The sequence below is a fragment of the Ostrinia furnacalis genome, unplaced genomic scaffold, assembly GCF_004193835.3.
Source record: "Ostrinia furnacalis isolate ACB-3 unplaced genomic scaffold, ASM419383v2 OfSCF7452, whole genome shotgun sequence".
Taxonomy (NCBI): Eukaryota; Metazoa; Arthropoda; class Insecta; order Lepidoptera; family Crambidae; genus Ostrinia; species Ostrinia furnacalis.
The window spans coordinates 22,843-49,416 of NW_021137691.1; the positions used below are offsets into that span (position 1 = coordinate 22,843).

The 26,574-nt window shown below is 34.5% G+C and overlaps 1 protein-coding gene across 3 annotated transcripts in view; it reads right to left on the bottom strand.

Annotated features, from left to right (window-relative positions):
- Duox (dual oxidase) overlaps positions 1-26,574 on the bottom strand; it is a 45,362-nt gene that overhangs the window by 15,998 nt on the left and 2,790 nt on the right. For 2 of the 3 annotated variants that reach the window (XM_028320786.1, XM_028320785.1), the window contains exon 1: positions 2,059-2,213. Coding sequence is in view for 1 of the 3 variants with exons in the window: in XM_028320784.1 (XP_028176585.1) it covers positions 2,059-2,246; positions 3,169-3,330; positions 12,435-12,506; positions 22,240-22,321 (504 nt within the window). In the remaining 2 variants the exon portion in view is untranslated. Of the gene's footprint in view, positions 1-2,058; positions 2,247-3,168; positions 3,331-12,434; positions 12,507-22,239; positions 22,336-26,574 lie in introns of those variants that run through there. The other variant, XM_028320784.1, reaches the window with a different exon arrangement.

Consider the following 26,574-nt stretch of genomic DNA (forward strand, 5'->3'; position numbering starts at 1 on the left):
AGCCATTAAAGCAATAAAATCTTTTGTAGGAATTATTTCCGATTTAAAAGCTAATTCTACTGGACTATTAATACCTATTTGAGGATATAGGAAGTATGTTGAGTGTGTCATAATAAGCGATGATATAAAATATGGGATGCATTGATGAACCAACCTTTCAGTTTCTGTTTTGTAGCCGTAAATGAAATGCATTTTATAATCAAAGCGTAAATAAGTTTTGTGAACTTTATCCATTAAGCATACGTAGGACTATTAAATTAAATTAAGGTATTGAGTGCAGCGGCGATGTGGCGACGTACATATCTATAAGTCGTCGGGTTTTTCGAGATGTGTGGAACTGGGTTAGGTATCGCCATAACGTTTTATTACTCGCATTCCAGCCTTCGGTCGCACAAATAAGTATGCCTGCTTTAAAATTAGTCACTTATGATTTAGTTTAATCATTTAAATGTTGTGAAAATTGACAATATTTATTTATTCATTTAATTTAGCTACGCAAACGGATAACGGTCGATTTGGTGACTTTAATATAAAGTAAAATTAATTATTACCTACAAATGGATTTAACTAGTCGGTAATCTATCTAGCTATTCTAACTAGTTATTCTACACTAGGTACCTATTTTCAAAGAAACATTTTAAATATAATACAATTAAATAGTTACCGATTAATGAAAGTGTAATAGCATAAAAAGTAATTAAATTAATCAAATGCTATTTATTTTATGTGAATATTATGTGTATACTGAATATTTATGTTTAAACAATTTGTCAAAGCAAACTTAGGCCGATACAAAAAATAACATTGTATTGAACCATTATGCTAAATGCATGAAGTCAGTCAGTTTGGTGCAAAAACACTAATGAATCCGAGTGCAGGATGCAGCCAAGGTTTCTTTTATGTCCCGAGCCGCAAGAACTAAATGTGAATGCATTTTTAAAAGGATGTGCATTTCTGTCCGTCACGTCTTAATTTGGAACAGCGAGAAGTACTAATGGCAAGATAAGATAAAGATTTACAATGTCGTGAACATGATAGTACTTAATCTCCAAGGTTTAAGTAAAGTACCGTTATAATTTAAGCTTGTGCTGACATAATCTCTTGTTTTTATTGCATAAGTAATGACATATTATTTAATAGTGCCTAGGTATTTGCCACATCCTAATCTGTATCCTTCTAAAATCAATTACTTGGCATTAGTTGTGTGCTAATGGCGAGAGGAATGCTCTTAATAGCATACTTTATTACAGCATCATCTGTAATGCAAGGACGGTTTAACTAATAGTTATTCTCGTCTGTGGGTTACTAACGTCTTTGAAGTATTTCAAAGTAGGCATAGGAATTATTTTTCAGTCTAACTTTGACAGTTGACGATTGAATGTACCTTTGTCTGCTAAGTTTTTGACTAAATTAGTTTTTTTTTTACAATTTTCAGCTGAAATAATAACCCAAACGTAAACAAGCCTTTATAGTAATAATTAGCATAGTGCAATGTAAATACTGCATTTAATTAATTGTAAGAAATTGATTGCTTTGCAGACAAATAAATAGATGCCTTCGATCGTTTCATGCGATCTGGCGTGACTGAGATCATGATTTCAGAGTGCCTTGTAGTTAATTGCTAACATATTTAGAATATTTTCTTAATAGATATATTAAAAGAGCGATACTATAATCATCGAGTAAGCTAGAACTCCATAAGTAGGATTTAATAAGTTCTAAGTAAATAAAATAGTATTTTTACTGGACAGGTCATTAGATCATCGTACTTGATATTAAGAGCGGTTGACAGCACTTCAAACTATACATTTTAGTTGGAAAATCGCATTTATTACAATTACATAGCACTCTTTATGTGCCGTCATCTGTCTAAATATTCTTTAGTCAGCGCCAATATCAACTTTACTGGAGATTATATACCACGACTCGCCTCCAGGAGGTCGTGTTCTTGCAGGGGAGACTAAGGCTGAGTTTTGTATGGAATTTGAGAGATTATTTGTGATCTAATAAACTATTATTGACGACGATGATAAATACCTATGACTTTTAAATACTTACTTGCTCTCTAGGGCTATTAGGGCTCTGTCCCGTGCTTCTATCGTAGGCGGCCCTCAGGAAGGGCATGTACTTGGCTCCATTGCACTCCGGATCGTACATGTGGTCGCACTTGTCCACCGGGATGCGATGGTGCTCGATGGGGCAGCCCGATTCTGAGGCCATCACGATTTCGCCGGTTACCACTTGACCTGTGGGAAAAATAGCTTCAGATGAGGACTTTGTATTGATGTGGGGTAACAATAGCTTAATGATTTAAGTAGTGGTAGTTAGCCCTCGTCGCCCACTGGACTATTGTGGTGAACCTACACACACAAGTAGGTATGTGTTTAGTTTTACTAGTAAAGTAATGTAGGTAGTTTTTGTTGAATAATCTGATAGTAAGCAACTAGATGTCAATAGACATCTGCAACAGCTTGCCCTGATTTTAAAATCGTCATAGTCTTTTTATAAAGACGATCACCATAACCATGAGCCCAAAAGATGAAATCGAGATGACCTGACATCAGAAAGATCTGCTATAAATTTTGATGATTAGGTGATTTTTTGATTACGTCAATACTTTACATAATACATATAATTATGGAATGATCCTGCCCTTTGTGTACTTGATATCAATACCCTAAATCGTTCAAATATAACGAGCACACGCAAGATTTGTTCTCCCAAACGATTGCGTCACGGTCAATAATATCGTATTATGCTCGTGTCTACACGGAATTGTAAACTTACTCTCGAGATTTCCGCATGTAGATCTAAGGTCCACTAGCACATGTTAATGTAAGTATATCAGTGTGGAATTGTATTGTACTTCCTAGGTGGGACATACCTACTTAAGTACAAATTTTAATCAAGATTTACATAAAAAGTACCGTTAGACAAGTGGGCATATATCTCAATAAATAATAAAATATGTATTGGTTTGTACACAGTCTCTTTGTTAAAAGCCAGTCTATAAGTTTTTTCGCTCTATATGAACAAAAAGGTGCTAAAGCCCACACAGATCATGTTCCGACCTACTTTTCCATGCAGGAGTTTAGTTAAGTCAATACCTGCGCTATAGCATCATCACTTACATAGGCAATACAATATTTTCAAATTAGGTAAACTTACCAAAAAATGCAAGTAGAGCCGTTCTATTCGCCAACGAGGGTAGTCCATCTTGCCCCCTCATGAAGAGTTTGGAGAGCGATCTGGCACCTGGCCGATCTGCGCCCGCCATCATGTAAACTCCATCCGCGTACGATGCTGGTGACTTGCGTGTGAGTCGACTACCTGTGAAGAAATAGTGTAGTTAGTGGTAAACAGCCTGTGTCCTTCTGCAAATCATTCACTAGGTTTATTCAACGTCATCTGCTACTTATGAGTATTTAATCAGAAACACACAAACGCTCTATAAAAGCTTATTATAATTTCTTATCAGTACAAAAGAATTTCATGACAGTCCTACACTGTAACCCAAAGTGTGGGTTATTACTATTAAAAGTATCTTTCGTTTAATTTCTAAAGCACAATAAGATAATAACAAAACAGCTTTATCATAAACATGAAAGTAATTAAGCCTAAAGGAAAGGCCCGCATGTGACACGGTGGAAAGTGTAACAGAAGTAGAGAGGCCAATCGATCACGGCGTACGCGCATCCTGACACACACCGCTCTAAAAATAAGCTTGTTTGACTGCTCGTTATCTGTCAAGTGCAACCAGTATTTAAAATGAAGTTTTTTTTTTCAAAAAACACTAAACTTGTTTTCTTAAAAATGCTTATAAAGTGCCAGTATTTAACTACTCTTTGATTTATGGCGAATTTTTGTGTAAAATAAGTAACTAATCATGTATAATTTTTAATTCATTTGATTTAATTATGACTCTTCTGTTTTATTGATATGGGTTTATGATTCGTCGATTTCAAGATAATTTTGAAGAGATTGTTGCTCTGTTACGCTTAATCAGTTGATGGAAAGTAAACAAGATGTTGTTTTATGGAAAATCAAGTAACCAAAGTCGAACGATTTCCATACGTGGACTCTCTGAAGGTGGCACAAATGTCGTTAAGATATCGAATCAGATTTGTAGAAAAAACTTGACTCTCAGTTGGGTTACCTTGTTTTATGTTTTCAGGTAGGTACCATTGCAACTTTCATAGTTCCTTACCAAAAAAGGAACAAAAGCACCGAAGTGACAAAAACTTAATTTAATTCAGAGTCGACATCCGAAAGGGCTACCGCCGACGTTTGTGATTGATTGATGAAGATATTATCTTGAATTTTCACCAATGTATGAACAAGTTAGTAATGTTATCGAATCCACGATCACAGATCGAGTTCGCTACTTATGTTTTTGATAACCTATTCTTTATTATCTGTACATTATAGTAATTTATTAAGATTACTATTCAATTGATGATGACTGTCAGTTTGCTAAAGAAAATTACGTGAAATCGGAGCAAATTACCCGATATCCGAAACGATAACATGTTCTATGTAGACCAATGTAGACCACTGAAAAGTGACGGGCGAATGGAACTCGCTTAAGCCGCTCAGCTTTATGCAACTGTCGAAGATAAAGCTTCTCATTCTAAAGTATGTTTCATATTTCAACTTATAGGCGCAAAAGTAAATAAATTAATACATAAATTATCTATATAAGCTAAGTGTTTAGCTTGAAATCGTCGTCTGTACATATGTTGAGAGCTTTTTAAAAGCTTTAATTTGAACTTTCAAGTGCCAACGTATGATATAGTTAGGTATAAAGTTTATAACATTACGTTATTATTGTAGTACGAACTGTGCGATGCTCCAGGCTGTATCATCACTTTCTCTCCGAGCAGAACATTATTATGTTACCACTTATCAAATCTGCATCAGAGTTAAATCGTGTAGTCGCAGCTTTATACAGTTTTTTTTTGTTCTCCAAAATAAGAGTAAACAATTCACATAAATAAGCTCGCACTAATTATAAAATTTTAAGTATACCGGAGATACGTGAAATGTTTTCGAGGAATAATCGTAAAACTTGGATGCCGCCGTAAATATTGTCATAATTTATTATAATACCTTCTGAGCAATTATTCTGTAGATCATTAAATCTTGGCTCTTATCTTTGGTCCAGTTTGAGACAACGGTCGCTTTGTCGGCTCCTGCACAGCGATTTATTAAATATGTAAAATTATAATTTATTTACATACTTATTTTGTTTGTTAAAAAATATTTAAGTTTATTAGTGGTGGCGAGACAAAACGAGTACTATGGAGTGGTCCATATACTTAATTATCAGAGTTTTAATAACAAGTAAAGTGTTGTACGACCCTTCACTGCTACGGTCCTCTCACTACCATTACCAGTTGGGGAACTGCTGTATAATCATGATAATGCACGTGTCATCTTAAAAGGCTTTAATTAGCACTTACACTGACTGCAGATACTTACTGGACAACTATTACTTTTGATAATTCTTCCCTTTCATTATGTAGGTAATACTTATTTGTAGGTACATTCATAATTGTTAAAGAGATCTTATATGTAATTTCATTTTTAGGTCTTGAGCTCTGTCGTTACTATATTGACATAATTTTTGTGTAAGTTTTTTAAAGCTTTCACCATTTACCTTTAAAATAGGCATATAAATTGCGAAACTGCTCGTAGTCTAGGTATTATTCTGATACTAGCGGCCGCCCGCGACTTCGTACGCATGAATTTCGTTTTATCCCCTTAGGGGTGGAGTTTCGTAAAATCCTTTCTTAGCGGATGCCTACGTCATAACATCTACCTGCATGTCATATTTCAGCCCGATACGTCCAGTGGTTTGGGCTGTAAGTTGATAGATCACTTTGTCATGTCAGTCAGCCAGTCAGTCACATTTGAGTTATATATACTTAGATAACACATCAAGACCATAATAAAGATACTGATATTATAAATGAACTGATGACATGTTTTTAACTAGTAGGAATGCAGCTAAACAATACAGGTGTATTTAGCGGCCCAACCTGAACTTGTTTTGGTAATTATTTTGACGGATACAAATCGGATGCATTGAATGTTACTCGGCACCTAATGTATGGCGGTGATTGGCTTTTCAACAATATGTTGGAGCATTTTTCATAATAAATCATGTTTAAAGTAGGTTACACAATAGCTTTAGGAAGTTTGAAAAGAATAATGGCAAGCTGTGGGAACATATAACAACTTAAACATTTATTTATATGTATTTATTACATAATTTAACCATAACATCTTTAATTTATTTAATCAAATCAATGTCTTAAGTCCTCTTGAGGTTTGTCCAGACACTACAGACACATTATAATGTTGTGTTTTTCATTCACATCAATTAAACCCGAAAAGGCATATTGTGTTTTTATTTTTAATCAACGTATAATTTTACGACGTTATCCAAAACCATAAAGCATGTTTACATAAATAAAAGTGTATAATTCTCAATCCATTAAATGTATATTTATGAGTCATAAAACACCCATTTCAGTATGTAAATCCATGTCATTGTTTGGTTAGTTTTTAAAGTTAAACTCTTTTATTAATAATTGTTGTAGACTATATTATTATTTATCTGTTTCAGGGTCTAAAGCATCATAGTTTACAACTTACTTGTTTGAAATTGTGCAATTAGAACTCTATGTCTAGAGCTTTTTCAACGAGTCCCTGAAAAATACCGTGCACTTGCATAGCGATTTTGCCATGATAATAGCTACCAATGTTGTTACAATGTTGTCTAGATAATCTTCTAGATTTGTGATTGATGGTTTGCACCGCGGAAATGGCCCGGCAAAGTACAGTCGCGGAATGAAAAGGTTCGTCACCTTAGTGTCGGTTTTCGCTTGCACTAGGTACTGTAAGAGTCAAACCTGCCAACATAACAGTGCAAGAAACAGTGCTGCTAACATTTAAAAATATGACGTTTGCTAACGAATAAGGTTTTGCTTGTTTATTTTTCTATCCCATCAGTGCAATGCAATGATGACATTGACCAATTGACAATAGTTTTTTTTTAATTTAATAGAAATAATAATGGCAGGTTGAACCAACAAGAAGGTTTTAGTTTATCAATCATAACAATCTTCTTGACAAGATAAATCGTCAAACAACTTTGATCTGAATAATTTTGAACTTTACTGACGAATAGTTAAAGATTACTTTCTCTAACTCGAGATTATTCTGTAACATAGTTTCAAAAGGTAATATGTGCTCGCGATTCGTTGAAGGAATCAATTTGAAAACTGACGAACCTTTTCATTCCGTGACTGTACCTACTACACAATCTTCAGTTTTACGAATTAGCACCAAAGAAACATGAAATTAAGGCGATTAGAGTCCTCAATCCGCGTCAAATGGGCATTTTGTAAAGCCTGCTCCTCATTTACTGCTGTACAGAATTAGTTGAAAAAAAATATGTTAAACAACACTTCAAGGACTACATTTGACACGTTTGAATTTTTCAATCATCAGCAACATTCTTTCAAGAAAGGCTTTCGTAGTAAAACATAAATTCGAATCTTTGACATGCCTGAAACCACAGCTCGCAAGTTAGGTAGGTATATGAAAGTTGTGTGCCTAAAAAGCACCAACGGTTTTACGCCTAGCCGCTGAAAAATACTAACTTGCATAGCGATTTACACTTCCATTAGTATGATAAATAGCTGCCAATAACAGTGTACAATGTTGCCTAGGTAATCTTTTCGATCCCACAGATGTTGGCGATTCGTGATTGATGGTTAGCACCGGAGATGGCCCGGCGAATAATTTAACGTGCGTCGTGACGCCGCGTGACGTGGCGCAATGCTCACTCGATATACTCCATGAATAACGAATTAGGAACAAGGAGATTTCGGCCCGGCTGGCACAAAATGTTTGTTATACAGGGTTACCAAACACATCTTGTTTTAGTGCAATATTTATCTGAAAACTGCGGACCAAAGAAACCATTTGTCGTAAAATTAGTAAATATTTAGTTAATACGAGTTGCGAGCGAGTTGCTTAGTAGTGATTATCCAATGATCTAAGTTTATGATTCGATTATTGGATAATCGAATCCTCAAACCGTTCCTGGCAACCCTACAATTTGTAGAGTTGTGTTCATAATTGTACGAGCGATTATCGATCCCCAATAATATAAATTACTCACGTTGCGCGCTCAGCGCCGATCAAGTAAGCCATTTTTCACGGCGCTATAAATCACTGGGCTATTATCTCAATACTGTTCAATGTTTGTCTAACTAATTTAATTTAACGTTGCTATAGATGATGCAATTCGTTGCGACATGCGCCCTTCGATACGAAATTTCTCGAATGTCTCACACGCATTTGGTGCTCTACTGTTTAATATTTTAGTTGTTTTATAAACGAAATATTGGCATTAGGTTTTTTGGATAAACAAGTGTGATAAACAAGTTATTTTAAAGTGTGGTTTGGCATCTGCTCCGTTTCAGTTTGGTGATCTGGTTTTTTAAACTATATTTCGAATAACAAAATTCCACACCAGGTAAATTGGCAAAAAAACAAAAACGACCCGAAGACTACGAATTTGTGAGGAAAAACGATTGTGAGAGTTGATTCTAACTAGAATCAGTAAAATGATCGCTGTAAAGATAATATCATTCAACAAAAAACATTCTGAAACACAGCGAAAGCTTCTGTAAAACTCAACTTAAAAACGAAAGTAATCATTTGATCGATATCAAGATGCAATGTTTGATGGTTGATAACCAGATTAAGACCGATGCAATTGCGAAACGACAACAGATTAATAAGACTATCTATATCTTGGCTTGTGATCTCTGCAGGTCAAACACGACTTAACCGCTTGACGCAGGGTTCAGTGTAACTGTAACTGATACAGCCAACTGAATTAGATGACCCGAAAATGTTTGACATCAGATTTGATATTGACAACGATAGATTACAAGTTACAGACTGATTTATAAATAAAGGCTACTAAAATAAATACGTAGGGTAACTAAGGTCAAGTGCTTGATACAATCAATAAATACATTTAATTATAGCATATAACTACAGGTTATTAGTCATATTAATCAGGTCAGTAAACTGACTGGATAATGAATACTTATTTTTATTGAACCTTGATCTTGCTCCAGCACTTAAGAGTATCTTAAATCTGGAAAAAAGCACCAGGCTATTTAGGGCAGATAGAAGATTCTATGGAGCGATAAAGTTTGACTTATGTAAAGATAGACATAAATATTACAATAATATTATTACATAGGTATTAATTTGCGCGTTGAAGTCTTTTCCTTGAGAGCTTTTTTGTTAGTCGTAAATTCGTTTTATTTCTATTTCGTCGATACCAGAACGCGTTAAAATAGTGTATTCACAAAATATTCGACACAAAAGTGTAAATAAAACAATATTTATTTATCACTGGCCTTGTGGTCATTTAACGGCGACACTTTCGCAATCAGTAAGGCATCTTTGCTCAATTACACGTATATCTTCAACCAGGTGGGTCAAGAATGCTTAGTATTACTAGCTCATTATAATTACGCAGTGATACCTGTGATTTACATACTTATCATAACGAGAAGTTCTGTAAATAAGTAATGTGTTAGAAGATATTTTATGAGTTTCTTTACAAGCATTAAGGCTTTCATACTGCGTATACTTATTTGATAAAATGTCTTATAAGTTAACAAATTAAACATTTTGTTTGTTAACAAAAAGTGAGAAAATTGTAAATAAAAACCTAAATAAACGATGTTATCTAAAAATTATATCCATGGTAAATTGTACAGGTGTTAATAAAAGTAGATACTTAAAGATAATAAATTCCTTTAATTAAGTGACGTGTAAGTTAATTTTGTGAAATTGTGGACTTAATTAACACGAAATTGTGGTGTTCAGATTTTATCTTTCATCTGGTTAACAACTTTATGGCGTGTGTGGTCAACTAATGTGTTAAGAAGTCGCTATAAAGGCTTTTAGAACGTGTTTTTGGAATACAGATAAGTTATTGGATGCATCTGTATACTTTATTCTCACTGATATAGTTATAATTATCAGTCGACTGAAAAAGTTATAACATGAAAGGCTGTGATAAGTATCACTAGTAATTATAGCTATAGATTTCTATTGAAGACCATTTATAGGATTTATATAACCTTTGAATTGAATTGGTCTGTAGACATAACTTAGTCACTATCAAATCGACTTACAGATCAATAAGATTCGAGTCGATTGCTGCAACTATATCAGGCTATTGCCTTTTAAGTATTATTTGATCCAGATAAGTTATTGACACAAAATCGCGCAAAGCTATTTTTTCTGTAGAATTGCAGCAATCAAGTTACCATATTTTATCGTATAGTTACGTGAGGTTTTATAGACCACACATAATATGACTTAATTTGAAAACAAAACGTAATGGTCTCAAAATATTTTCGAGCAACTAAGAAAGAATGTAAAATTAGTGGTAGCACGTTTATTTAAAAAAAAAATTAACATTGTCCATAGATTGGGAATCCAGAATCATCGGGATTAATTGTTATCAAACAAACTGTTTTCGTTTATTAAAAACAAAACCCCATAATTTCAATAACCATTTACAGTTTTATAGCGTAAAGGGTACATTACGTTTTGTACATTTCGTTTTTTGAGTAACAATATGATTATACAGGGTGGAATTTTGTAATGCCGCCTGGAGGGAAAGCACTCTTAATATTGTAGATAGAATTTTTTTCTCAAAGAAAACATTCCTTAATTTTTGAAAAGAAATAGAACTGCATTCAAAGATTTTCAAAAATTTGCTTGCCACACCCGGGAATCGAACCAACCAAAACCTGTTAAAAATGACACCCTGTATTTTTATTAAATCGATCGTTAGGGTTAAGTATAAGGATGAAATCTCCCTAACAATCTTGATAAATCAAATGAAAGGAAAACCATGAAATCCTAAATTATTTTAATTATGTTACAGAAAATCGTATGGTATGGTAGTGAATTTTCGAAAAAATTTCGAAAATTTTTGAATGCAGTTCTCTTTCTTTTCAAAAATAAAGGAATGTTTTCTTTCAGTAAAATGTTCTATCTAAAGTATTAAGAGTACTTTCCCTTCAGGTGGCATTACAAAATTCCACCCTGTATAGTCTTTACAAATGACAAGTTGTTATTTTATATAATGGCATCATTGATAATAAGTAATTATTGGTTATATCCTGTAGAGATGCGTAAACGATCAATAAAATATTCCTTTTTAAATTGAAATTGATGGTTGGATTGTTTTAAATTAAAAAATGTTTGGAACTCTACTTTTAGTAATGAATTCGATAATCATGTTCTCGTGGATATATCGAAATTATTACTGTTAAGGATAGCGATTGATGTTATTTATAACAACAAATTTCTGAGCATCTATCTTACACTTCTTAGACATTAACGATTTTTCGATGCAACTAAAGCCAAATGTACTTGTACATTTCATGCAACATAACGTTATCTTTTTATGTTATTCTTGACATTGATAAACAACAGTTAAATCTCAAACAAGAAGAGAATTGTTAGTTAATACATTATAAATATTACGATCATTTGTTAAACGAATCGCATAAACATCAGTTATGATAGATACAACGGTGAAATCTACACTCGTTTGCAGTCGACGTACTGTCTGCTATAGATTTGCTGTAGAGCAAGGTTGTGTCAATAAATCAAACCGCTAAATCAAATTGGAGTTGATTAACGTCATTTCAAACAATGACAGCTGACAGGGAGGTTGGGCTGAGTAGCTCACTTGTTTTGATATGTCGCAAGAGTTTGTTGCGGTGGCTGAGCAGTAGGCAGACTTCCTTCAATTATGTAGTTAATAGACATTATTTTTGTTTCTCCATATAAATGATAGGGTATTCTGGTATCTATATGTATGATCGTCTGCCTACCTGATTATAGAGTAAAAATCAAAGAGTTTTACGCAAGAACATTTATCCAAAAGTCAAGAAAATACTTTGCGGTTATTTATGGAACTTAAAGTTCAGACGACAGCACATCGAAATGGACACAGATACATCGTATATAGTTGTAATAGGTGCTATATTGCAATAAAGATGTAGTTTGATATGCAGCTGACTGTACATGGATGTGGTCTTTAACTTCACAGAAGAGATTATCAGGACGTGTCATCGTGTCTGCGGTAGGCAGCCATGCAACATGGCGAATGGCGCTGGGATACACGAAACCAGTCACGATTTACTAGTATATTATTGTTTTGCCTATATGAAGAACAATATATCGAATAAGCGAGAGAGATGTAGTGATTACTAATGAAATTTTCAAAATTGAACGTGGTAAGTATTTTTTTTTCGGGAAAACTTCATGGATATTAAGTACTTATTTTAGTAATTCTGTGTGCTACTTACCAACTGATCCCCAGTCGGGGTATGCTCTGTTGTTGTACCAGCCATCGTAGCGCTGTTTCTCGTAGTATATTTCTGAAACAAGACAATTATTTATTCTATAATTTACATGTAAATTCATCAGAAGACAAAAATGTAAAATAAATCTGTTGAGAATAATCGATAAAGAACTTTAGATAGGTACCAAGTTTAATAAAAAAACAGATCTACGAATAAGTGGCCTGAAGAGATCATTTATTTCAATTTGCACCTATACAAAAATGCTGCAATTTACTTATAACACATAAAATGGATTCATTGCTTATTTGCGAGAAAATATCGTAACCGAGACAGCGTATAATTTTTAGACCTCTCATTTACTCATGATTCATAGTCGGCTCGTAACGATGGCTCATTACTGATGCAGCCTGGTCACTGAGCTACTGAGCTCGAGCAAGGCCTCTGTGATCTATGTGGAACATCGACTCGCAAAAACCCGCTACGAACTCTATTAGCATAATATATCACTAATTGGATTGATTGAGATTTTAACGAAGTAAAACGCTGTTATTGACTTGTTGATTGAGAGATACGTATGATTGATCCAGAGGTATTAGTGGTGATTTTACATTTGACTGTAATTACATTAATCGTACTCGTTAGACTATAAAATTATAAGTGTGCCAACTATCATGCCAATTACCTTAAACTAAATGAAGTTTATACAGCGCGATAACGATTTATATAAATCATATACCTACTTTATTATAAATCCATAAGACCTAAAATATTCGTGCTTATTATTTTACGCTAGTGAGATAGGTACTCAAACTGGGACAGGTGAATAGGTCACTGTAGATATAAATACATACAAGGAATTAAAGATATTATAGGTACATTTTGTACCAAGACTCATTAAATCAAAAATGTCAAGTAAATCACAAATTGCTTTATTACATTCATCCATTTATAAATCTCTGTTAGATATCGAGACTTAGCGCAATTTATGAATTTTATTAATCGCCATTATAAATCAATCAATGCCAATTAAATGCTTGACCTAAATATCTACGTCGATGTTGAAAAAAGTCTTGATGATATACAGACACTCATAGAGATAACCTTCGTGATAATAATATCATTGCTACATGTACCTAATTGCTACTTATTTCAAATGAATACATTCACTACGGGAAATGTTTAACAGGAAGTTTTCAGTTTCTGAAAGACTGAAACAGAAAATTATACATAGGCATTCATGAAGTAAGTAGGCAATGAAAAATCCTAAAGCTGTGTCTGCGTTCTACGAGTAAGTATAATTTAGCAAATTCGTGTAGGTATAACATCCTAAAATATATGAAAATACTGAAAATAGATACAATGTTGCAAACAAGCATAAATTAGAAATAAAATGACAAATATTATAACACATTATTAAAACGGATACCCGAGCAGTTATGACACCTGCGCGTACGCACGCATTCCTCACGCATGTTTGTTTCATGAGCAATTACAGTTACAGTAAGCCCTTAGAATAGCTGCAAGATTGTTCTATAAAATGCTGCACTTATTATTTTATTGCCGTGTGACACAATTTTTTCTTGGATCTATAGATAATTTCATGGCCATATTGGTATCTATTATTGTTACTTTTTACATGCAACCAAAGTCAATGCAATGCCATAAGTTATATTTTGCTGCTTATTGTTTTAGGTACGCTTTTGAAACCAAGTCATTGCCATAAATAAAAGAAGATATAAAATAAGAAGACCTCACCAATTAGCGCTTGTCCAGATACCTACTATACTATAAGAATAACGGTAAATGGATTTTAGGTTGTAATTTCATTATTCTTATTATGGAGTCGAGGGTACCAACTGTGATAATGATTCCAACTATATTACTATAGATCTTGGATCTTGCTACTTTTGTGAAAGGCCAGCGGACACCCATCTAAAGGTTAACCTCAATATAAAATTGTAAATAATACACTCGCAATACACACTTAACTCGAGTCTAGGTAATACTTACAAAACGCAATGCCTCTAGGAGCGACTGAAGGATAGTACAATGAAAGTGAATGGATTTGAACAAAACTTTAAACGGACGTAGATCATTAATTATGTTTGCTTACAGGATGTAATCAAATTAGATTATTAATTATTTTGCCAACTAAACAAGTAGAAAAGTAGCATTTATGGATATTTAAACTATACTGTGTAACTGTGTATGTTGTAAATAATTTTAACAAGTCAAACTAAGGCGCAACGTTTCCGGTATGGGATTAACTTGACCAATCCCTTCAATGAAAGCATTATAGCCATCAAATTGTTATGACGGTGATCAGATATGCATTATAATAGGAATTTGGAATGTCAGATGAATATCAGAGGAATTAATGAATACATTTAGGTACTCAATCATTTAGAGCTGGATGCGGTGATTTAGGAGATGAACAAGATAGAGCCGAGCTGTCAGTGGTTTAATTTTGACAGTTTGTAGGCGTGACAGCTGTCAAAGGTTCGGTAGAGCGTGTGGTTTCGTAACGGCATTCCAGTTTGTAAAAAAACCCTAATTAGCAATGCATTCAATCGTAAATATAATATATTGTGCAGCCCACAAAATATATTACATACTATTATTTCGGTCTATAGTCCAGTTAATAAAGCATTATAGATGGAAATCCGTGGAACACAATTTTTGACTTCGGGACTTTATTTAGACTAGTTAGGAGGTAAACATAGCAAAAGTCCCCGCCGTTAGCCCTTGAGCCGGCGGGAAGAGGGGGGTTTAAAGGTACCACTTTTCGGTTTTTCGCTTAATCCTCGGAAACTATGCGTCCTAGTGACATGACTACTATGAACCAAAAAAAGCTTATTAAATTTGCTACAGGTGAGATAGTCAAGTTTTTCTATATCTTGTATAGTTTTCGCGGCATCTGCTCTAGAAGGTCTGTAATACTGGAAATTTTATTTTTGTCTTACATGTTTCCATCTGGAGAAAATCGACTAAATCAATATTGAGCTAATATTCTAGACATGCGGGAGCATGTTAAGCCTAGTTCCAGGGAGGGGACTGCACCGTGCGTATATTTAGACGAACTAATTGGAGCCACTTTTAACTCCTCATCACTCAAAAAGTACTGTGCATTAACACTTCAAATTTGGCTCATGTGTTGAGACTTGCAAGATAAACATCAGCTTCAAATTTCATAAATATAGGTACCTCAAACGGTTCTTTAGCTATATTGACGTCTAAAAATCTACATGGCTGACCTATAAGACCAAATTCTAACCACTTCCAGATGACCTTGAAGGTTCAAATTTAGCATCCAGATAGTTAGTTGTGTAAATACAAAGGAACAAATAAAAAACCAGTAAATTTTAACATTTCACAGATGATAGATAGATTTTAGTGTCCTAAATGTCGATTTTTGAACGTCAATACCTAAACAACCGTTTGAGGTATATTTATGAAATTTGAAGCTAATGTTTATCTTGCAAGTCTCAACACATGAGCCTAATTTGAAGTGTTAATGCACAGTGCTTTTTGAGTGATGAGGAGTCAAAAGGGGCTCCAATTAGTTCGTCTAAATATACGCACGATGCAGTTCCCTCCCTGGAACTAGGCTTAACATGCTCCCGCATGTCTATAATGTTTGCTTAATGTTGATTTAGTCGATTTTCTCCTGATGGGAACATGTAAGACAAAATAAAAATTTCCAATATTACAGACCTTCTAGAGCAGATGCCGCGAAAACTATACAAGATATAGAAAAACTTGAATGTCTCACCGGTAGCAAATTGAATAAGCTTTTTTTGGTTCATAGTAGCCATGTCACTAGGACGCATAGTTTCCGAGGAATAAGCGAAAAACCGAAAAGTGGTACCTTTAAACCCCCCTCTCCCCGCCGGCTCAAGGGCTAAGGGCGGGGACTTTTACTATGTTCACCTCCTGACTAGTCTTAATAAAGTCCCGAGGTCAGAAATTGTGTTCCAGGGATTTCTCTCTACACCGCGTTAAAGCATTCATTGACTGGACTACTATGACTTCAGAGATCGTGGTATTAACTATCTCTGACCGGTTATTAAAAATATTAATTATTATTTTCAGTTAACACCAAACGGTAAGGTATTATTAAATAAAACTTGAATAAAAATAGAAATTACCAGTTGTAAAGAAAAACAAATGTCACGTCAATGTTATTTTATTAAAAATAACTGAATTGAATAGTTCGTCTGTGCACAGTCTGTGTGATGTAAAACTAATTCAAAGTTATAAATGGCATGAATCTTTGATTATACGATTAATTGGTCTCAGTCAAGCTTTTTATTCGAACACAATTGATGTGGCCAATAATTACAGGATATTAGTATACCTAAACCTTTTTTCGTTCAAACAAAATTGCCACATAATGAAAAGGTTCCGTTGGGTACCAAAAAAAGCAGATCCGGTATCGTCATCTCGATTAATATAATACAAATTTAGTTGTTGCACTAATAAAAGTTTTTAGGACGGAATGAGATCACGGGTCATCACGCGATCAAGAGAAAAACTAGATTGGCTTCGTGTAATTATTTTTTCTTGCTTCTTATTGTTGATAAGTGGTTGGATTCCATATAAGACGTCCAAATTACAATTTAAATGAGAACCGAATACATTTCAGGAATTGCTAATTCATAAATTTGTAAGAAATCTTGGCAACATAATAGGTAAGCAGCACCTAATAGGCAGTAATAGCTCAAAGTTGTACCTATAGACTGCCGATTCGATATTTATTTATTTATTTAATAGGACAACCAACAACCCAATAAGACATATACTAGAAGACAATCAATATTTACAGCGTATTTAAACTTAATCTAATTATTTTAATCGATAGTTCGAATCCTTCGAACGCTAGACTATTGTGGTGAATTCACACAAACTGACAAAGACTAGGTAGCTGTAGGTGTAAACGGGACTATTAGTAATTTATGCAAAACATATAACTATTTCTATGGTGTCGTAGGTAGGCAACAGTATTATCAATCGTGGTAAACTCTTAAGTCAATGAGTAAAAATGCAATGAGGAAGCATTAAGCCTTGTTAACAACCCCCACAAACACGCATGTAAATAACAAGTAACGTTGTGTAAGACTGAGCAATCAATTTTATTTAACTAATAATTGATTAAATTACTCGTATCGGCCGGTAAGCATCTGAATCGTGTTTCATTATGCAATCGAAGATCCCTTTAAATGAATTTATGTCCGTACCTACTAATGTAATCCACGTTGATGAAGTGGCGTATTGATTGAAAGTTGAAGCTCTAATATTTAATAAGAGTCATAAAAAGTTGTAAATTATGCCTTACTTAGACTTTATTTTTAGTGCAAATACCTAATTGAACTTTTTCAAATAGGTAATTCCTACTAATATCATTCACTATTATAGCTATCAATCTGGCTGTAATTTATCTATTGTGTTTAATGGGCAAAATACTCGTATATCCATTTAATACGGCACGAAAACCAATCAACAAGATTGGGTTTTTCAAAATTACAAAAGTCACTAGACAATGTCGAATACGAATAGTAGTACAATAACATTTACGTTGGTACCTAAACGGTACTCAGATGGAATTCTTGGAACCTTAATGACTATTCATCCATCGTGGTCATTAACAATAGCAACAAGGATCTAAGACCGGATAGGATCATGACTTGCCACGTCATAATATCGTCCAAATCTCGGGCATAGACTCCGAGTCGCTTTGACGTGACGTCAAGATCTTGACATTTTAGGCGCGTGCGTCGCTCTAGTCACGATACTCAGAGCATTTCCCCGCGGCCTTGATACGCTTCCGCTTCCGTTGGGTCAAGGCTGTTATTTTAAAAAATATTTAAACGTATTAGAGTCAAAATTAAAACGCTTGAAATGCACACTATTTAAAAACTAAGTTAGCTTATCGGAAATGCCAAGACGTTTCAAAAGAGCAACAGTATCGCTAGGATTCGTAACTAAACTTGATTCGAGTAACCTATTTTTTGTTATCATTAATGTAAAATTTCATCGAAAAATGCATTTATATTTTAATAACAAAGACGATATCCTCTCCATAAAGCAGGCTATAAAATAGTCTACCCATTAATTATTTCAAGCCATAGCGCTGTCCAGTCGACATTCATCAAAATGTCGCTGGCGAGTTTAAGGCATGTGGCTAATGGACCACCGGACTAATTGCAAATCGTTTTGCCGGTCATTGATCGCGGGCAATGCCATATCCGCGATATGTTTGATATTTACCAGCAAATGTCATGTGTGGACTGAGACTGTTACACTTCCTGATACAAACTGCAAATTGTCTTGTGATGTATTTAGAGCAAATGTATTAGGTTTAGTTATTAAAGACATCGATTGATTTAGATTAAATACACGCGAATACCATGGACAGTTGTGGTTGTTTATCACAAACTGACACTAGCAGATTTTGCACCTCTTATTCTATGAAAAACCTTGAATTTTCTTTCTGTAAATCCCTAATTTCCACGCCAACTATCGCTAAGCTTCTCGTGCATTGGACCTTTTCACACATGTTACACAACTACCTAATTATAATATGTGTTGTTTAACTTGTGAAATAATTGATTAGGCCGTATGCTAATTGTGATTGTTTTGTAGACCGAATTAGCCTTTGAAATGAGCCATCTATATTTAACTACGCCCATACGTCAGCTACTAGATAACAACCTTAATATTTATAGCAAGTTAAGCCATCAACTGCTGGTGTGCATTTGTTTCCATTTGAGACTTATTTAGTTAGACCTATGCCCGTTTTCACCATCAATCCTTAATTTTTAATTAACCCCTATGGTAACAAATAACAGGAATTTTGTTTACATAGGGGTTACTTATAAGTTAGGGATTGATGGTGAAAACAGGCAATAGTATCTTAGATTCTGTTAAAATACAGCGTTAAGCTTATAAGTTTTACACACAAATTATGTGGTTGTAAATATTATATTTCTAAGCAGGTAGGTGATAATCAAAATAAATATATCTTTGTAATTTCAAAGACAAATGCGGATCGGTCAGGTCGTGCTATGACCACGCTTGTGGTGGTTTATAAACATCTGACTTCTAGTTCCTGAGGTATGACTTTAACCGCATTTTTAACAACCCACACGATATTAAGAAGAAAACTTAATTATCGAATTGAATTGTCAGACAAGTGGTTACTCTTTTGTGTCTACCTACCTACATGCTTGCGCACACGGCGCGCTCCCGGACGCGTCGCGCGTCGCACGTCTCGCAGTGAAAGCCGGCTGAAGGCCGCGCTAACGACGGACTTATTTAGATAATCACTTTCCGAACCAACGACGCGGGACCGTAACCTTTTTGCGTGCGAACAGACAAAGACACAAAGATTTGTGCCATCTCTTAATTAAGCGTTTACTTAATGCAAGAAATAATCCAACGTAATGAGGCAAGGATGTTGCCCCAGAAACTTAAATGAGGCAATACACAATGCATGTTGCAGAACAAAGATCTAAGAGTGCAATTTCCGTTAGATTACCTGTTAAAATCTATCAAATAACTGTTTGTCTGAAATCAAATTACTCGCAGATATCATTCGCCGATAAAGCCTCTGAGATAATTATGGCTGAGATGATTATGGCCATCCTCATGCTGCTTTTACACTATGCGGAAATTAGCTGAGTCAAGTCAAAAAAACAGAAGAGTGGGGATGAAATTCATTCATAATTCATCCCCACTCCACTGTTTTTTTGACTTGACTTGGCTAATTTCCGCGCAGTGTAAACGCAGCATAATTCACAGAGAGAGACAAAAAAGTCGTCATATCTCCAACAAATTCGCCTGTCATTTTAGTTAACGTTCCGATAACGAAATCATTGCGGTATCTACATTCAGCGGCTGTTCATTATGGAACCAGAAATACCAGCTTAAACGGAGGTATTCCATCAGCAATTTCGGTGATTCACTGAATGATACTGATGATTCTAGTAACTCCACCGCAGATCATGGACGCCGAATGGATTAACTAAGTACTGGCATTGAAGCACATTGATTCGTTGTCTTCGAACAATGCCGCAATCATTCATTAGAAAATTAAATCAAACATTTCGAGTGTCCGTGATAAATTACAGATCTTCAAATGCGTATGTGTGAACCTTCCATTAAGCAAATTATAGCTGATGCATTGGAGTTCAAGGAGTATATAATTAACAGTTACAAAATTTATTCTTAATTAACTCTTCTAGATCTTCATGATTTATGTTCTTTTTTTACTAAGTGAAAAGTGATTTAGATAAAAATTTAAATATTTTAACCTGTAGATAATCGTGCTCTGAATTTATTCTAGACCTGCTAAAATCATGGCATCAATTACCCTTTAAGCAATGTAGAGTATCTTGTAAACATATTAACAGTCACGATATCACGCTTAAGATAATTAATTTATTATTGATGTTGCACCTATTAATTTTTAATTAAAATCAATAAACAGGAATGTTTTCATTATGGCTGCTCAATCAACTGCGAATACGAGTTCTTGAAGAGGTCACTGGCCGATTCCACGAATTTATCTAAAAAGTAAATTCATTTTTAAATGTATCAATTTTTATAGTGATTTTACTGTCATTAGAATGCTCGTTATGGTATCAAAAATCGTTAATATTTTAAAGTGTAACATCTTCTTCTTTCTTTTTAGTTCTATGTCCTGCTTGTTTCTTTAAAAGTCTCTCTTTTGTACATTATTTTGTGAATCCGCACAAACATGTAGGTATTAATTTATTATGCTGTCATGATCAGCACGACTCGTGACTGAAGCTCACGTAGTCTGGCTGGTGACAATAAAAACCCAAAGCGACCAGCCCACATCCTTGTTCCCTACGCTTAGTAATGACAATGATGAAGAGTGTTTACAAGTAGGTATATGCAATTTTCAATTTCAAATATAACAAAAACTCAAGATAATGCATATTTATTGGATGGGATTTCCATTTATGTCCGGTCTAAATTGATATTCAACCAGTGATGCAAAACCAAAACATCTTCAATCTATGCTTTTGAATAACATCTACCATAAAAGTGATATCAAAGTGCGTGTCTCATTCATTGTACCTATTGAAAATTGTGCAACTTTCAATAGCATGAACTTTTTATTGCTGAAACTAAGTATTTGTAAAAAGTACCCAGTGAAGTGCACATAGTGATGCTACGTGACCCTTTATACCAGCGAGTGGGACGAGCAGTACCTATTTATTTGTGGTCAAACCCACACACACCTTATCTATAACAGTGTCCACACATCACATCCGCGTGTATCCCAACAACATAAACTTGTTGACATCTGTTACATTAGCTCAGGTTACTCAGTGCATTAATCATTTTGTAAGGTGATTTATTATTCAGCCTGATATGTCAGCGCCGCACTGAACAAGTATAGCAATGAATACTTGCTAAACGAGATTATGAAGCAATAGCTGTTTTGTGACTTGGATCGCCGAGATTATATCTTAAAATCGCCTTTAATTTAGCATCTGGCGACTGAGTATTAAAAATAAATAATAAAACTTTATCCTTAGCAATTATAACCATAAATCAGTAAATATTTTTATAATAAAAACTAATAAATGCTATTAGCTCCGGCTCTAGGTGTAATATCATTCATATGTCCTTGTCTCAGATCTTCAACTGGGCTTGGTGAATACTCGTATTTTGTAATGTAAATAATAAATATTTCTTTTTATTTGCTAGTAACGAGAGAGAGGTTTCAGATGTGATTGGTAAAAGGATCTTGATATCAAACTGAAGTTTCGCTTACCTGAATTCCCAAGGCCTAGCGGCCAAGCGACCGCCACCAGCGCGAGCGCAAGCCAGAGGCGCGCGCCGCCTCTAACGCCCATGTCCGTATTTAGCCCTGTAACAAAACCAAGCTAGATATAGTCAAGGAAACAAAAAATCGATTAACAGATTTGATCAAATCTTATGTGTAATAGGTACAAATGTTTACCGACTGGTTCCTAATTACATATTGTATTTATAATGAATCAAACTATTTGAACGATAAATAAAACAAGATCTACGGGGTTTCCTTTTATCACCACCGACGTGTCCTATTTGTTGGTAAGGTAGGTGGTAGATGGGTACAGTCTACCACTGAAACATAGGTAAGCATCTTCAAGCTTCACTATGATAAGTCTGTAAGTTATATTCGTTTTATTAGAATTATATCTACTCAGGTACAGACATTTTGAGCTTTCCATTATCTTCCGTTTTGTATCACGATGGGTGTTGATTACCAACATATTGACTAATAATTTTAAAAGTTAATGATTGTTTATTTTTATACCTAACTGTCCTTGCCTTATCTGTAAGATCCGCTAACATAATGCAAATTGTGCCGACTCGTAAATCTCTACATTTTATGCATGATTCAACTTAGGGCTGAATAGTTGGCTTAGCAACGTCTCAACATTGCTTTATCGAATATACCATGCTCTTAATTATAATTACATAGTTTATTTAACTTTGAAAATAATGTTAAGACACAATGTCATATTGAATATAATATGTCATATTGGACTGTTTCAGTGTGCCTACCATGAGTTTACGTTAGGTGAGCTCGCTAGCGGATACGTCAAAAAATTCTATGAAGATTTTGTTTCTTGAAAGTAGCCGCTAGGGGCGCTGCACAATATGTCATACATTTAAGTGTCATTTTTTTACGCAGTCGCTAGCGAGCACACCTAACGTAAACTCATGGTAGGCACACAGATCTTTAAAAACACTCAGTAACCAAATGAAAGTAGGTAGGTAGGTTCTAACTTAACATCCTGTCAGTGATGACCTACGCAGCTACGGAGCCGAAACGTAGAACAAAGATGACGTTGTCAAGTTTTAAAAATTTTGTTTGAAATGTAAGAGCAGCATGTTATGCAAATACATTATATTATAACTGTAGAACATAGAGCTATGGAAAGGTCTAGACACATACATGGTATATCGTCAAGGATGAAATTCAGTAGGCCTAAGATGCACGCCGTGATAGGCGATTATCACGCCATTTTATCGATTTTGCCCATACAAATTGACATCGATAAAAGTTGTCACGGCGCGCATCTTAAGCCAACTGAATAATATTAATTAATTATGGCTTAAACAGAAGACTAAAATAATGGACAAAGACACCATTGCCAACCCTAAACTTGCACACAATGATTCCACAGTTGATTTGCGATAATCATGTTAATGATCACTGATCTAAGCAATAAAAATTGTGTGTGTTCTCGCAATCACGAGCTATGCAAAGTGGAGTAGGTCCACGCCATTAATTACAGTTTAGAATCCTAAGCGCTCTATAAAATATTCACTCTATATTTAGTACTTATCTTAATCGTGTCCGGTAATAATAGCTGATCTGTAAGCCGGACGAAGACCCAACCATAATCTTATGTGTTGAATACGTGCAAAACATACGAGTAACAGTATATTTTCAATTTTAAATAAATTTAATAACGAATGCATTCTAATCATCATTATACAAATCTTCATCCTGAATCCTGATACTTACATGTTTTCAGCATGTAAGCTAGACTGAAAAAAATGATACCTAACTACTCGATACCTATGGCAAATAAAAAGATCAGGGTGAAAACTCGTATGGAATAAAATTTTATAATACGAGTAGGTACATATATAAAGAAGTTTAACATCATTTTACACATTAGAAATATGAATATTCATATTTATAAGTACCGACGTTCTCAGAACTTTAATAGTCGTCTTAAATCCACAATGCTTAATTATCAATTAACTCGTTTTAATCGAGCGGAATGAACCAATTCCGAAAAGATGCAAGGTCGACCGGTGTCTGTTTCGCATCCTCATGTCTTCCTCCAATAAAGATCAGAACAACTTTATTTTAATTATTCCTTTTGTATTAGTTTTGTCTGGAGATTTTATATTGTTTTACATGTTTTGTATAATACGATAAAACAACACAACAAAGTAAGCTTAAATTCATTGAGTTATTTCTGAGGCAATGAAAATTACCAATGGATTGGCGAGGAAGGCAGACTACCACCTCAAAGCCATTTACATATTTTTGGGGCTATCTAAGCTGTCACGGTTGCATAGAAAATATTGGATAAATCTGAAAATACTGAAACAGTGGAAAACAGGGCTATTGAAAATAAAGAAAAATCCCTCCCTTAAATTATTTCAATTATTACATTACAGTATAGTAGAAGTCAAGCCTCCAGCTTGCAGTGGGCTTAGATATTGATAAAATCTGTTTGAATCGCACCATATCTTGTCTAAAAATGGTGATTCGAATAAGAGCAAAAACAATTCTACTTGCAGGAACGCTGTTTGAACTAATAAAATTAATTATAGCTTATAACTATTATTAATGGCATAAAGCGAAGTATTGTACTTCACTGACTGTTAACAAAAGATGATTATGATGAGCTCATTCATCAGTGGATGTTTTAGTCATACGTACAATAGATTTCTAATATTCCTTTTTTGTTTAATTAATTTGCGATGCCGGAACATGCCCAATGTAATCGACCGCAACGAGGAAACTCACATCACTCATTTATAAATACTCGTAGACTATGAAAAATGGATGATACAAAACACTTCCAGAAATCAAATAGAAATAAATAAAAAATATTAAGCTGTAGAACTCATTGACGTATTTTCGTAACTAAACATGTACTTACGTAGTCGCCTAAATATTATTGAGCTGAATCATAAACTCGGCATCTCAAATTAGATTTTATACCAAATTAAATTTATTACCTGCATAAATTGGTTCAAATCAAGATGCACACGTAAATCGTGAGATCAGAGGTAGGTACCTATCTATTTCTTCAGCGACATGCATCTGGCCCACATAATATGTATACAGAGTTAGGCAACATAAAGGAACGAATACCATATTTGCAAGACTTTGCGCAAGGAAAAGGCCTTTATACAATGGAGATGTTGGTACTATTTTCACACTAAACTCCATTGAAAGATTGGAATACTTGGTGACGACGAAGACAACTTAAAAATCTGAACATTGGCTAGAAGTGGCAGTCAGCTTTAAAAGTTTTTTGAGTCGACTTTCTTCTAATTACAAGTAAAGTGCTTAGGTCTAATTTTCTCGAAAGTCTTTTGATTTTAAATGCTTTTGTGACAAAAATAAGCTGAATGTACTATTGTAGCTTGTAACTTCTACATTTAGCTGTTTATTCATTTTGGGCATGTGCTTTATTTGCTTTTAAAACTAATCGGGTTGCTCAATCATTGCTATTTTTATACCGGCAATTACATACTTAACTAGGTAGGTACGTCTCCATAATTTTGCAGCAATCAGTTCACGTCTTGTTAACAAAAACAGCAGAAGAACTATAAACAGTGATTAATAACAGACGTTTAAAAATCATAATTAATATCATTTAATTAAATCTGACTCAGCATATTAATCTTGTTATAAAAAAACTTAAAACGTTTTATTATTAATACTTAGAAGCAAAATACATTTGAGGTATGTCTTTTTTTACATGGTGATTATAAAATTACAAGCGATCTTCACCCGAACGGAACCCTCGTCAGAGGAACTGTCTACCTTACCATCAACTTCCGGAACACTGCAATGCTATTAAAATTGATAATAATTTTGTTACGGCAACATTACTAAGATAAGATGGTGGTAGCCAGCCAGGCGGACAGAAGAACCAAACCACTCTGTCACAATCATCTGTCTTATTCGTGGAACATTTTTCCTAGCCTCAATAGCTGAAACTGGTCTGAAGTAACACGCTATTTCTCATGATGGCGTCGATAAGAGTTTGAATTATTAAACAAAATAATGGTCGGTCATGTATAATTGTGCTTGGGCAACGTAGATTTGGCCCATTTGTACGCGCAAGGCCGCTTACCAAACAGCGGGTATTGTGCGCGCGCGCCTATCTTCTTCATCTCCGTTGACTACTATGGGGAAGGCACCTTTATATGGAAAACTTGCAGCTTATGCATCTTTAACAGCAATCAATTTAACATTGTATATTTGATAGCAATGAATTTACTATAGTCGAGCCTAAAATTTAAGGTAAGTTTGTAGCAGAAGAAGGATTAAAAGAGACTCTCCGTTAGCTTTTTGCAT